The sequence below is a fragment of the Loxodonta africana genome, chromosome 11 (genome assembly GCF_030014295.1).
Source record: "Loxodonta africana isolate mLoxAfr1 chromosome 11, mLoxAfr1.hap2, whole genome shotgun sequence".
Classification (NCBI taxonomy): Eukaryota; Metazoa; Chordata; class Mammalia; order Proboscidea; family Elephantidae; genus Loxodonta; species Loxodonta africana.
In genome coordinates, this window is record NC_087352.1 from 95,438,519 (window position 1) to 95,453,172 (window position 14,654).

The following is a 14,654-nucleotide window of genomic DNA, read 5'->3' on the forward strand; positions in this document are numbered from 1 at the left end:
GGTAATCACAACCTGGGGGTGACAAAGTGTAAGAAGGGAGTGAGTTATTGAAGGGGGCAGGGGACATAGATGGAAAAGGCAAGAAAACAGTTCCTGTGGAAATTATAGGGAAGGAAAAAGAGTCCAAGAAAAGGGAAGTCGATGTGCATAAATTATGTATTTCTGATGCTGTTGGAGTCAGTGGTCATTGTCCCTGTGTTGATGAAGGAGTGGCCCTGTCACAGCAGCAGCTAGACACTGGAATGTGGATATACTTCCTTGTCTGTGTTGCGCAATCTGACTCAAATGTGTGCTTAGCCTCACATTACCTAAGAGTCAGGTGCAGATGTGTCAGGCACCTGGAGATCAGGCTGTTTTTATCACAACAAGGAAAATCCACAGTTTCCTGGCTGTATGTCTAAACACAGAGTTTAAGTACATCAAACTGTGCATGTAGCCTGTGCCTAAATATAAGCTAGCTTACAGATTAAAATCTATCTCAAATTGGCTCCAGTGAAAGCTATCATTACGTGGATAGTGACATTCTGTTGTTGTAAACACAATACTATTAAGTAATTAGATTAAAAAATCAAATAATCTAATACATAGGTCCTTTAAATACATGGTCACAAACACTTCACTTAATTGAATAAATGTGTTCTAGCATTGTTTGATTTAAACAATTTTGGGTAAATAAGTTCTATCGATCTCTGTCACAATATTATGGGAAAAGTGTGCCCTCTGTATGTAATAAATTCCTTTTTAAAAATATAGTATAGCTTTTCAAAGCCACATTTTAAAAATAAAAATTCATTTTTGATAATATATTAATGGTATTTAAAACAATAATAAGACTGTGTTGAACTCAAAGTCACAAAAAAATTGTGAAGTGGGTCCATCACAGAAACAGAAATATTTTTTGACAATTCTTTATAACCATAGTTCAGTGGCACACATGTAGTGGATCCTCAGCCAACATCTCCTTGAGTATTAAAAACTTGGGGATTTAGAATTTAGAATGTTGTTGTTATTATTAGTTGCGATCAAGTCTGCCCTGGCTCATGGTAACCCCATGTGTTTTAGAGTAGAACTGCTTTACAGGGTCTTCTAAATTTTGATTATTCATAAGTTACTTACATTCATAATTATATTGTTTCTCTATTTTGTAAGAAATAGCTATATTAAATTTACAGGGACAATTTTTGTTTTTGTTCTAGTGCTTTAACATGCTTCTAAACAAATAGAAAATGTCAATGGTCTATGTTTTTAATTCCCCCCGCTTGCCAAGAATTTTATCTGAAATTATTCATAGGATGTCTCAAAAGCATCAGTTAAAAGAAAAAAAAAAAGGCAGCGTTTATGCTATCATGAGTACTTTGGGTGTTGTATTTTTGGATAACTCATTTAAACCAGTCTTTGGATTCTGATGTTGGTGGCCATTACACAATCTAAAAAAGAGTTGAAGGGATCTTACACCTCCTCACCAACTGCTTACAACTGGTCCAGAGAGGAAAATCCTAAAGCTTAGGTCATGTCCTGGGCTTTTTCTCCTGAATAACTAAAGCAATGTTACAGAGGAAGAACATTTCTGTTTAAAAGGGCACAACACATCCACTGCTCCTCTACCTGCTTCTTCCAGGTGCAAGGCCTCCAGGAGGGTGTCAGCTACGTCTTCCGTGTCCGAGCCATGAACCAGGCGGGTGTCGGGAAGCCGTCTGACCTTGCCGGTCCTGTGGTGGCAGAAACACGTCCAGGTGTGCTTTTATTTTCCATTAAAATTAACCTCATCTGGGTACAATAACCAAAATAGCATCCAACCTAACTTCAGTGCCTTTCCTAATTTTTAAGACCATCAGTGAATGCTGTCTGAATCACTGATAAATATGACCTTAGAATATGACAGCCATTTGCTGTTCTTCATAGGTGCCTCAGGACAGGAGTGAGCCAGGTTTGAAAAACACCTAGGGGTCTTCTGGTCTATATCTAAAAACAGGAATGTTCTTGGTCAAATTCCACTTCCTGGACCAACCGTTTCATGCATACCTTCCTGGGACATTATTCCTGTAAAGCACTGGCCATTAAGTCACACAAGAATGTCTTTCCAGTCGTAGGGGAGGTTGATACAATACAGGCACAATCCTTAAACAAATGTAGGAGCTAGGTAATCACAGCTATTAAGTGTAACCAGGGGTTGGCAAACTTTTTCTGTGAAGGGCCAGATAGTATTTTTTTTTATAGCCATGTAATCTCTGTCACCACTACTCAGTCCTGTCCCTGTAGCATAAAAGCAGCCATACCCAATATATAAACTAATAAAATGGCTGTGTTCCAATAAAACTTTATTATATACACGAAAATTTGAATTTTACGTAATCTTCACATGTCTCGAAATGTTAACCTTCATTTGATTTTTTTTTTCAACTGTTAAAAAATGGAAAAACTATTCTTAGCTTGTAGATCATACAGATACAGATACAGGCAACGTCCCAGATCTGGCCCACGGGCCGTAGTTTGCTGACCCTGGGTTAAACTAACGGCTGACATCACTGAATGGCTGCCCGCACTTCCCAGTTTTAGAGATGCTATGATTGGACTAGGGAAGACAGTCTTTCCCTTTATTATGAGAACAAAATTTACAGTGTTCACATCCCAAGTGGTTTCAGGTTATTACATAGTAATGATTTCTTTTATCATTTTCAATCTCTATCATTCTTCAAAGGTATCCTATATTTTAGTTTATTAAAATTACATAAAAGAAAGCACTGAAAAGGAGAGAGGATATAAAAAATATATATCCACCAGTTATTTTAGGTTTATATTCACTCTAGTCCAAGAACTTACACTTTAGTCTGTCCCCATTTTCAGACTGAAATAAACAAAGAGCAGATCTATAATGTAATACTTATTTTTCTGATGAGAAAAGAACATACAATAGACAACTGTTTTTGCTCTGTTAACTTGAAAAGTGTATAAAAATGTATCCGTTAGGGAACATCTGCCCCTTTTCTTCTCTTTCTTCATAACCTGTTTTCAGTCACTTTTGTAACTACTTTCTAGACAGGGGTCCAACAAAAGTGACCTCCTTGTACAAAAGCATGGTGGGTGTCCAGAGGACGTGCCACACTACATGTAAGTATCCTTTGCAAAATTTCATGAGGAAACAGAAAAATGCTATGAATGCATATGCCAGGTTGAAGGTAACACAGGAAAACACCAGGACACACATTCCTACAGAAATCAGACTCTTCAGTTTACATCTGTGAGGAAATAAAAGGTACCAAATGGACATGAAAATGGACCCAAGTGCAGAATCTCCTTTTGTCAGAGCACCACTTAGATGCCTACAAAGGGAACTCTTCTTCTATTCACTGGTAGGCCAAAGTCATCTTGTAGGTTGTGGATCCCAAATCTGATCGGCTGAGGAACAGTTAAACCAGACGGCCAGGCATGACATTCACAGGTCCATCACTACAGAAATTTTACCACCAGAAATGCATCTGCTAGTAGCTCCTGGGTGAGCATTTTGTTTCACTGATTTGGAATAAGGCACCACAAGCCATTTTTTTTTGACTACCCCATTCCCAGAATGTAACCAGAAGAAACAGCTGCAGACATCTGTGTGCTAAACAGCACCATACTAACTCTCTCAGAGCCATTGGCTCACAGCTTAGAAAGAATCCTTGGATGTACAAAATTAAATGCTTCCCCATGAAGGAACACCAAAACCCTAGAGTGATATTGGACTTGTTCCACTTGCTATGTTCACATTCTTCCTTGCATGTATTTCCTGAGCATCTAGGACAGGACAGGCACTGTGTAGGCACTGGGAAAAGAGTGATGCCGTCCCTGAAGGCAGGGCTTACAGTTTAGCAGCAAAGCCAGAGTTTACAACACAGTATGATGGGACATAAGATGTTGTTGTTAGTTAGTTAGTTAGCTGTCTTTGAGTTGGCTCCAGCTCATAGTGACCTTATGTATAACAGAATGAAATGTTTCCCGGTCCAGTGCCATCTTCAAGATCGTTTCTGCATGTTGGTTATTGTGTCAATCCGCCTCATCGAGGGTTTCCCTTATTTTCGCTTACCCTCTCCTTTACCAAACATGAGATCCTTTTCTAGTGATTGGTCTTTCCTGATGACATGTCTAAAGTAAGCAAGCCAATCACCACCCTCGCGTCTAAGGAGCATGCTGGTTGCATTTCCTCTGAGGTGTATTCCAGTCTTCTTTGCCAGCACCACAGTCCAAATGCATCGGTTCTTTTTCTGTCTTCCTTTTTCACTGGCCAGCTTTTGCATGCATATGAGACTATTAAAAAGACTGTGGCTTGGGTCAGGAGCACCTTAGTCGTGAAAGTAACATGTTCATACACTACAAATGAGGTTTTATAAGTCCTTGTAAAAATTTGCATGTAACCTAAAATTGTCTAAATTAATTTTGTTAAATACCAATATATTTTCTTTTACCCAGGCATTTATTTTATGTTAGAATGAAGGGAAAAGCATTTTATCCAATTTCAAGACTTGGGATTTGAAACTTAGGTTGCTGTTTTAGAAGAACAACTTCTTTTGGAAAACATTAAATTTTCGGATAGAAAATAAAGCTTATCGTGTAACAGCAAACCACAAATACAGCCAACAAGATATCTCAGGTGTACTTTGAATTCCCCTGAAAATTTAACCTAAGCCACCAGTGCTGGTAGAGTCTCTGGTCTCCCACTGAAGTCAAAGAATATGCAAGGATCTGTAGCCCAGTCACTGCTACAAAGTCTAACTGTGCCAGTAATGAGGATCCAGGTAATGGACTAAATGTGTCATACTTTTCCAAGAAATCTATTAGCTAGAAAAACCTGCAAAAAGCTTAAGCTGAAAAATACTTAGTTTAGATTTGTTAGTATGTAAAAGGGCACTTCTGTTCTTGATATTTGATATTTTTAAAACAGTACCTGTGGTTGATCGCATCAGATCTGGGGCATAGGTGCAGGCAAAGTGAGCCAGATCAGACTTGAGACAAGAGAGAGACCTGCCAAGGTGACCTGGAGGTGACCTGGAGGGCAACAAAGAGCTGGTGGTACAGGCTGCAGGCATTCTTATCAGAGAAACAGAGCAGTGGTCAGGAGTCAGGTGATGGCAGGAGGACCCAGACACAAGACAGAGTCGCAAGCAAGCACTGGGTCATACCTGGGCTTGGTCACCAGGAGCAGGACTGCTAGAAGAATGCAGCAGGACCAGTAGAAATAAAGATTTGGGATTGAATTGACAACCTACTAACTAAGGACTCATTAAAATTCCAGTTTCAAAAAACTGATTGGTCCAGAACCTATTAGGGCTGGGAATGCAAATGTGTGTTCAGTGGTTGAGCAGTGGAGTCATGAAGGATACCAGAAGGACATTTACCTGTGTCTTATGGACTGTGCAAAGGCATTCAACTGTGTGGATCATAACAAATTATCAATAACATTGAGAAGAATGGGAATTCCAGAACATTTAATTCTGCTCATGAGGAACCTGTACATAGAGCAAGAGGCAGTCGTTTGAACAGAACAAGGGAATAATGCGTGGCTTAAAGTTAGGAAAGGTGTGGGTCAGGGTCGTATCCTTTCACCATACTTATTCAATCTGTATGCTAAACAAATAATTCAAGAAGCTGGACTATATGAAGAAGAACATGGCGTCAGGATTGGAGGAAGGCTCATTGACAACCTGCCTTATGCAGATGACAAAACCTTGTTTGCTGAAAGTGAAGAGAACTTGAAGCACTTACTAGTGAAGATCAAAAACTACAACCTTTAGTATGGATTACACTTCAACATTAAAGAAAACAAAAACTCTCCCACTGGCCCGATAAGCAACATCATGATAAACAGAGAAAATATTGAAGTTGTCAAGGACTTCATTTTAATTGTATCCACAATCAACACCCATGGATGCAGCAGTGAAGAAATCAAACGGCATATTGCATTGGGCAAATCTGCTGCAAAAGACCTCTTTAAAGCGTTAAAAAGCAAAGATGTTACCTTGACAACTAAGGTGCACCTGACCCAAGCCATTGTGTTTTCAGTCGCCTCATGTGCATGCAAAAGCTGGACAATGAATAAGGAAGACCGAAGAAGAATTGATGCCTTCGAGTTATGCTGTTGATGAAGAATATTGAATATTCCATGGACTGCCAAAAGAACAAACAAATCCGTCTTGGAAGAAGTACAGCCAGAATGCTCCCTAGAAGCAAGGGTGAAGAGACTTCCTCTGACACACTTTGAATATGTTATCAGGAGGGACCAGTCCCTGGAGAAGGATGTCACACTTGGTAAAGTACAGGGTCAGCAAAAAAGAGGAAGACCTTCAGTGAGATGGGTTGACACAGTGGCCACAACAATGGGCTCAAGCATAACAACGATTCTGAGAATGATGGAGGACCGAGCAGTGTTTCATTCTGTTGTGCATAGGGTCACTATGAGTCTTAACCAACTCGATGGCACCTAACAACAATAACAAGAACAAAGATTGAGGCTGGAAACAAATTTATTTGTGTTTGATTGGTTGATGGATTGATTTTTAGCTCCATAGTAATTCTAGTGTGAAGCCAGGTTTGAGAACTGTGGATTTAGACTGTGAAGCTCCTTCAAAATAGGAACTATGTCTTTTTTCTTTGTTTTTCTAGGGCCTAGCATAGTACCTGGTACTGAGTAGGCATTTAATAAATGCTTATTAAATGAAAAATAATGAATGACTTCCATGTTTTAGCCCGTGAGTATGCATCTGCTCCGTACCCACAGCATGTAAACGTAACCCTGTTGTTGTTGTTAGCTGCCATCGAGTTGGCTGCGAATCAAGGATACCCCGTGAACAATGGAATGAAATGCTGGCCAGTCCTCCACCATCCCCATGATCGGTTGAAGATCAGACTCTTGTGATCCATAGGGTTTTCACTGGCTGATTTTTAGAAGTAGATTGCCAAACCTTTCTTCTTAGTCTTTCTTAGTCTGGAAGCTCCATTGAAACCTATTCAGCACCCTAGCAAGACAAAAGCCTCCACTGACAGTCAGGTCATGACCGTGCATTGGCTAGGAATTGTAGTGTGCCTCACGTTATGGAGGGGAGCTGTAAGAGAAGCGTCTAGTGGAGGCAGCCCAGTATGGTGGGTCAGCAGCTATCATCATCTTCGGCAAAGGGCAGCTCAGCCTTACATGGGGCAGATTGTTTTAACTCCCTCCTATCTGCTTCTCTTCTGTCCCATAACACACACACACATACACCACAGAGAAGGACAAATAAAGTTTATAAAAAGTGATACGTTAATGCCATTGTAAAAGACTTTAAATCACATGAGAAAGGATTCTCATACCAGATTATGAAATGTATGGGAATATGAACAGTTTAATGTGGTTTTTATTTCAGCTTTTTTTAAAAAAATCATTACAGTGACCCTGCTGGTATTTGACATACTGGTGGCAAGGCTTCCAGCATCACATCAACACACAAGTCACGACAGTACAACAAACTGACAGACACGTGGTGGCCTGGACACATAGCAGGCAGAAATTTCTACTGTGATTTTACAAAAGAAACTTCCACGATATTCAAATGAATGATTATTTTTTATAAACATTCTAGAAAAAACAAGACCAATGTATTAACTAGAAAGCAATGAACACATTTCTAACAGGCTCCAGGCTGGTATACCAAACAGTATCTGGTGGCGATTAACTGTATGTATTCCTTCCATCTTCTTTTAATGCTTCCTGCGTCATTTAATATTTTCCCTGTAGAATCTTCCAATATTGCAACTTGAGGCTTGAATTTTTACATGCAGTCACTACACCAAAAAGAATTGGTCAACGTTCAAACATTTCAGGAGGTATCATGTTATCAAGAACCAATGGACTGAAGGAAGAAGTCCAAGTTGTACTGAAGGTATTGGCAAAAAACAAGACTCCAGGAATTGATGGACTATCAATTGAGATATTTATAACAAACGAATGCAACACTGGAAGCACTCCCTTGTCTATGCCAAGACATTTGGAAGACAGCTACCTAGCCAACCAACTGGAAGAGATCCATATTTGTGCCTATTTCAAAGAAAGGATCCAATAGAATGTGGAAACTATTCAACAATATCATTAATATCACACAGAAGTAAAATTTTGCTGGAGATAATTCAAAAACTGTAGCAGCAGTACAACAACACAGAACTGTAGAAATTCAAGCCAGATTCAGAAGAGGAAGTGGAACAAGGAATATCATTGCTGATGTCGTAAGGATCTTGGCTGAAAGTAGAGAATACCAGAAAGATGTTTACCTGTGTCTTAATGACCATGCAAAGGCATTTAACTGTGTGAATCATAACAAATTATGGATAACATTGTAAAGAATGGGAATTCCAGAACACTTACTGTGCTTATGAGAAACTTTATACATAGTTCAAGAGGCAGTTTTTCAAACAGAATAAGGGGATACTGCATGGTTTAAGGTCAGGAAAGGTGTGTATTAGGTTGTATCCTTTCACTATACTTATTCAATCTGTGTGCTGAGCAAATAATTCAAGAACTGGACTATATGAAGAAGAACACAGCATCAGGATTGTAGGAAGACTCATTAACAGCCTGTGTTATGCAGATGACACAGCCTTACTTGCTGACAGTAAAGAGGACTTGAAGCACTTACTGGTGAACATCAAAGACAGAAGCCTTCAGTATGGGTTACACCTCAACATTAAAGAAAATAAAAATCCTCACAGTTGGACCAATAAGCAACATCATGATAAACAGAGAACAGATTGAATTTGCAAGGATTTCATTTTACTTGGGTCCACAATCAATGCCCATGGAAGCAGCAGTCAAGAAATCAAACAACGTATTGCATTGGGCAAACCTGGTGCAAAAGACCTCTTGAAAGTGTTAAAAAGCAAAGATATCACCATGACGACTAAGGTGCACCTGAACTCAAGCCATGGTATTTTCAGTTACCTCATACACATTCGAAAGCTGGACAATGAATAAGGAAGACCAATGAAGAAATGATGCCTTTGAATTATGATGTTGGCAAAGAATGTTGAATATACCCAGGACTGTCAGAAGAACGAACAAATCTGTCTTGGAAGAAGTACAGCCAAAATGCTCCTTAGAAATGAGGATGGCAAGACTTTGTCTAACATACTTTGTACATGTTATCGGGAAGGACCAGTCCCTGGAGAAGGACATCATGCTCGGTAAAGTGGAGGGTCAGTGAAAAAAACAAGGACCCTCAATGAGATGGATTGACACAGTGGCTGCAACATTGGGCTCAAACATAGCAACAACTGTGAGGATGGCGGGGGATTGGGCAAGGTTTTGTTTTGTTTTCCATAGGGTCACTATCAGTAGGAATGGACTAGATGGTACCTAAACATCAGCAAATATATCCAGGACCCCTTATTTTAAACATCCCATTATTAATTCCTACCAGATTTTAATATGTATAAAATTTGCCCTCCAGATGGACTTGTCTACTTCCTGTTATAAAAGAGAAGTCTATAATCCAACATGTCCATTTTTCACATGCAAGAAAATGCTAAGTTCATTTTTTTATGTTTTTGCCTACTTCTCAATTTCCAAGTGATATCCTTCTGTTTTAAATTACTGTTTCTTCACATTTACTCCTCATTATACCAAGTAATTTCTTTATATTTTCCAAAAACACCTTTTTTTTTTTCTTCCTATTCCTAAACCCAGAATTCAGGTAGCGTCTACCTTTTTTTCCAAAGGCAGCTTCAGTCCAATTTTCCATTAGAAGTATCACTGTGAAACAGTTTCTATTATGTCATTCTGAAAAACTGCCTTTCTTCAAAGAACTTTGTTAACAAACTAAGTAAAATTAAACAGTAACAGAAGTCTTTGAATTCAAATGGTCATATTGAAAGAATGTGATGACCTCAGCATCATAGTTCATGTAACAAATAGTGTACAAGCTATAACTTATTGCAGTCATCATTGTAAGACAATAAACTTACCTTATGTTTAAACAATGTGTGCTTAAAGTATATTTTTTCATTACGTTATTTTTACTGAACATTGTTTTCTAATGAAAATTGTTATGGAACTCATGAAATACACTTAAGAAGGAAAAAGTATTGGAAATAGTTTCAGTGAACTTGATTTTTCAAATGCTTGAGATTATTATTTCTTTTAGAGTGATATTTGGGGCCAGTTGACAGTAACATTGATTTGTCAGGGAGAAGATCAAGCTTCTAATTCTGAGTATAAAATACAGCAGGAAGCACACTGCTGGTAAAATATTTTCTTTGTTAGAACTTTTATTTCATATTATCTATTTATTTATTTATTTTTTTATTTATTAAAATATTGTTGATGTTGTACTCAAGGTTTAATAAGACAAGTGCCAATAAAATAAACATTGCAATTCTAAATTGATCTTTTTCTTCCTTTTTTTTTTTTTTATTGTACTTTAGGTGAAGGTTTACAGAACAAACTAGCTTCTCATTAAACAATTAGTACACATATTGTTTTTTGACATTGGTTACCAACCCCATGACACGTCAACAGTCCTTCTCAATCTTGGATTCCCTATTACCAGCTTTTCTGCTCCCCGTCTCTCCGCCTTCTAGTCACTGTCCCTGGGCTGGTGAGCCCATTTAGTCTCATTTTGTTTTATGTACCTGTCTAATCCTTGGCTGAAGGGTGAACCTCAGGAGTGACTTCGTTACTGAGCTAAAAGTGTATCCGGGGGCCATACTCCCAGGGTTTCTCCAGTCCCTGTCAGGCCAGTAAGTCTGGTCTTTTTCTGTGACTTAGAATTTTGTTCTACGTTTTTCTCCAGTTCTGTCCAGGATGACCTTTTCCTTTTAAAGTTGTTTTTAAGTCTAGTCTCCGACACAAATAATATGTGTGGGAAATGTAACAGACCAAATCTTTGTCCTTGTAGAATTTAACCCTATTCTTGGTAAATACCCAATGCAACTTTTCAAAAAGTGAAAATCCTAAGTGCTGAGTATAGTTTAAGTGTTGAGTATAGTTTTAACTCTTCCCTTTAACGCCCATTTACTTAAATAAATCAACAATTTTGACTGCACCCAGACATGGACACAATAAAAAGAAATTATGTGTCCGTAAATTGAAGAAATGCCTGTGCCTTTCTCTTCCGCTCACTGCAGATACTGCTTCCTGTGCTAACTGGATGTGATCAGTGAGAAAATCTTCATAGATGAGAAAAACTTTCTTAGATGCTAGGTGACATTACAGTTAATATTAAATATCAACTGTAATCTAGGACTTTCAAAAATTACTACTTTTTTCCAAGAAGTATAAATTATCCCATTTCTTAGGTTAAAGCCCAGCTATAAAACAATGATGTAACGCTCAGAGGTTAAGGTGGAAACATGTGTATTGCCTGGGACTCAGAAATAACATGTTTTTGTTTCATTTCATGTTTTCACAAAAAATACTTTACGAATATGAATTTTCCAGAACACATCAATGAGATAGCTATATTCTTAGCAACAGAGGCAGTTGAGAAAGCAAGTAAGCAGGTTTTTCTGTTCTCCAAGTTGCATGAGTTTGGGGCCAAATTTGATCAATCACAAACCTGGAAAAAATGGTGTTTTAAATACTAGATTGTTCCATTTACCTGATAGTTTACTGCTAAAGCATCAATACTTTAAAATATAATTTAAGACAGTTTGATGAAAATTCTTTTAAAATATACTAAAAATATACTACACACACAAAAAAATATATATATACTACACATTTCGTTAAGTACAGCCTTCTTGGATGCAGTGTACTGCATCATATTTACCCTCTTCTGTGTGACTCAGAGCCATAATTATTAGGCTTATCTATCGTACACTGTTGCAATACAGTAATGTCATTATGGAGCAAGGAGCTATTTGCTCTCATACCAATTGTCTTTGTGTCTGCTTTTTAGTTTTTCAGCTTCCTCACTTATGATCATTTTTCTTATTCTCAGTGTGCCTGCTGACAAAAAAAAAGTAGCTTCTTAATCCCTCTTTTTTAGTTTAGGCTACTGAGAGAAACCTACCAACGAGGCGTCTTAGAATCATCTTAAGCTGAGTGTAAATAGATTTCAAGTGACAGTCTACGAAAGTCTCCCATGACTGGTGCCCAGGAATGCCAGTGTGTGGACTTTGTCACATCAACACTAGCTCCCGGAGGCTTGAGTTCCTCGCTTCGTGGTTTTGGGCAAAGTTCCAGATGGGTGAGGTATGAGCGTGCTAAGATTAGCTATGGAATTGAGAGAAAGGCTTAGCTAATTAAATTGTTCCCATTCTTCCAGTTTTGTGACTCCTGTTTGCAGAAAGATCAAATCTTGCACTTTAGTAAAAACAAGATTCTTAACCTATACCACTTTTTTCTGTTGTAAATTTAAGGTATACCCCTAATATAATAGACAGCAAGCATATGGATGATTCATTTCCTTTTAAAAAGGGATTACAGATGAAACAATGAAGGATTAATGTAAACAATCTGCCATGCCTGCAAAATAGATATGAAAATATCAACAAAAGGTTTAGTCAGCATCCATTCTAGAAAGAGTTCTTTCCCCTTCATGATAATACCACACTTTTCTATTCATATTCTCTCTGTGGCTCAACCATGCTAAATGGGCACTCTCTTAGGTGTTAGTCCTTTTTTAGGTTTTAATAAGAGTTCTTGTTTAATATTTTTTTTGATATTTGTTTCATCAGGTATCTTCAGGAATAGGAATAAATCCCCACCCGCAATTTCCGATGGAATAGACAGCGCTTTTTAAACATAACATATGGTGGACATTTCACTTAGGGAACCATTAACCTTTAATTGGTCATTATTTCAGTTTATCTGAAAATAACCTTTTATTTGCTTAAAAGAAAAAATGATTAAAACATTCCTCTAGAACTAGTCTGCTCTGAGCTTTACATGTGTTAAAAACTACTTTTTGGAGGTTTATCACTGAAGCCCACACTGCCAACAGTAAGGACACAAATTAGAATGGATGCGAAGGTTAGGAACAAAGACCCTCTTGCCGCTCTGCTGTTTGGGCCCTGGCTGCTTCTTGCCTTTCCCCTGGGAGCATTTTTGCAATGTTTTTTCCACTGACAAGTTTTATTGGACAGTAGGCCAGGATGCTAGCCTGTTATGATACAATCTGGAAAGGAAACCGTCAACTCATGCGAAGTATCTGTTGGAATATATTTCATGCTTCTCTTTAAATAAAGCTGTGCCATTCTGGGATTAAATATGTTTTTCCTAAAGTATTAAAACAAATCAAGTTTAGACTGGCACGTGAGTAAATGTCAACATGAGCAGCACATTTTACTCCGTTCGGAATAGATTTTGGTGTGTGCGTCAATGTTCTCATGCTGTACAAACTCTTTGATATGTTATATTAGATGGAGGTGTAATTTAACATAACTCTCAAAAATGAAAGAACTCGAAACATAAACTGAATTGTTTTCTTTTTTCCTGAAATTTTTTTCTTTTAAAATTCAAAAACCAATCCTTCTCAAACATCTGTATCTCTCAAAATTTATTTCAACGTATTTCCATACATTTTGACAATAGTTGCTTCTAGATCGCTCTCGTTTCTAATCCAGAGGGGCGTCTTTAGGTTGGCTCATGGTCACCTGATCAGCAGAGCAAGTTTCCATGGATGTCTGCATTCTTCCATGATTTACCAACTTTGAACATGTGAACATAGGCAATTCTTACTCCCTCTATGTTCTCCCCTCCAATTTCCCTTCAGTTCTTTATTCTTTCTAGCCTTTCCTGATGACTAGTTGAAGGTGGGTGTTATTGAAGCAAAAGTCATGAATTAGGTCCTGGTAAGGTCAGGAGCCCTAGTGTTGCAGAGGTTAAGAGTTCGGCTGCTAATAACCAAAAGGTTAGCAGTTTAAATCCATCAGCTGCTCCTTGGAAACCCTATGGGGGCAGTTCTACTCTGTCCTATAGGGTCACTATGAATTGGAACTGACTCAGTGGCAATGGGTTTTTTGGTTTTGGTGAAGGACTATTCAACCTTCTTTTTTCCCAAGGCTACATTGTCCCCCTTTTCACAATCAACCCATTCTCATGAATGTACCATGGTCACATCAAGGACTGAGCGAGAAAATGTGGCTAAAATAGCACCAATTTTTTTTTCAGCCCTGAACAAACAATACTGTCCATGGTTTTGGGTCTACCTAAGAGATGTGGCACATTCATTTAATGTTCTATTACAGTGAGAAAGTTGATTTGTCAAACAGGACCATGCACATTTGGTGAGCGGTTGGGACCTTCTTTTGCACGGATTCAAGACCTTGCTTTATTTAAGGCTAAAGTAAAGAATCTCAAGGTAAAAGTTTGTACTTAGTTGATTCTATCAGAAAGTGTCAGCATCCTATTTTTGACCTTCTAGGAACCAGAGAGGTTGTTGTGAATGTGGATGATGATGGAGTCATTTCTTTGAACTTCGAATGTGATCAGATGTCTCCAAATTCCAAATTCACCTGGTCTAAGGATTACGTATCCACTGAGGATTCTCCACGGTTAGAAGTTGAAAGCAAAGGCAACAAGTAAGAACTGCTTCAGTGGTAGTAATGGGTTTCCTTTTCACCATAGGAGCGTGATGTAAGCTCTTCGTTTTCAATTTTAATTACTTGGAATAAGGGGAGGAAGTTGCAAATATATTTGCAACTACATATAA

At 38.2% G+C, this 14,654-nt stretch overlaps 1 protein-coding gene and 1 long non-coding RNA gene across 4 annotated transcripts in view; one reads left to right on the forward strand and one right to left on the reverse strand.

The window, feature by feature from the left end:
• The window catches only part of MYOM1 (myomesin 1), a 198,456-nt gene that overhangs the window by 138,916 nt on the left and 44,886 nt on the right, over window positions 1–14,654 (forward strand). For all 3 annotated transcript variants that reach the window (XM_023543963.2, XM_064294689.1, XM_064294688.1), the window contains 2 exons: window positions 1,619–1,733; window positions 14,367–14,523. In XM_023543963.2, the coding sequence (XP_023399731.2) occupies window positions 1,619–1,733; window positions 14,367–14,523 (272 nt within the window). The remainder of the gene's footprint in view (window positions 1–1,618; window positions 1,734–14,366; window positions 14,524–14,654) is intronic.
• The window catches only part of LOC111749599 (uncharacterized), a 73,327-nt gene that overhangs the window by 2,818 nt on the left and 55,855 nt on the right, over window positions 1–14,654 (reverse strand). The window contains exon 5 of the long non-coding RNA XR_002784824.2: window positions 1,606–1,709. This is a non-coding gene — a long non-coding RNA (uncharacterized LOC111749599). The remainder of the gene's footprint in view (window positions 1–1,605; window positions 1,710–14,654) is intronic.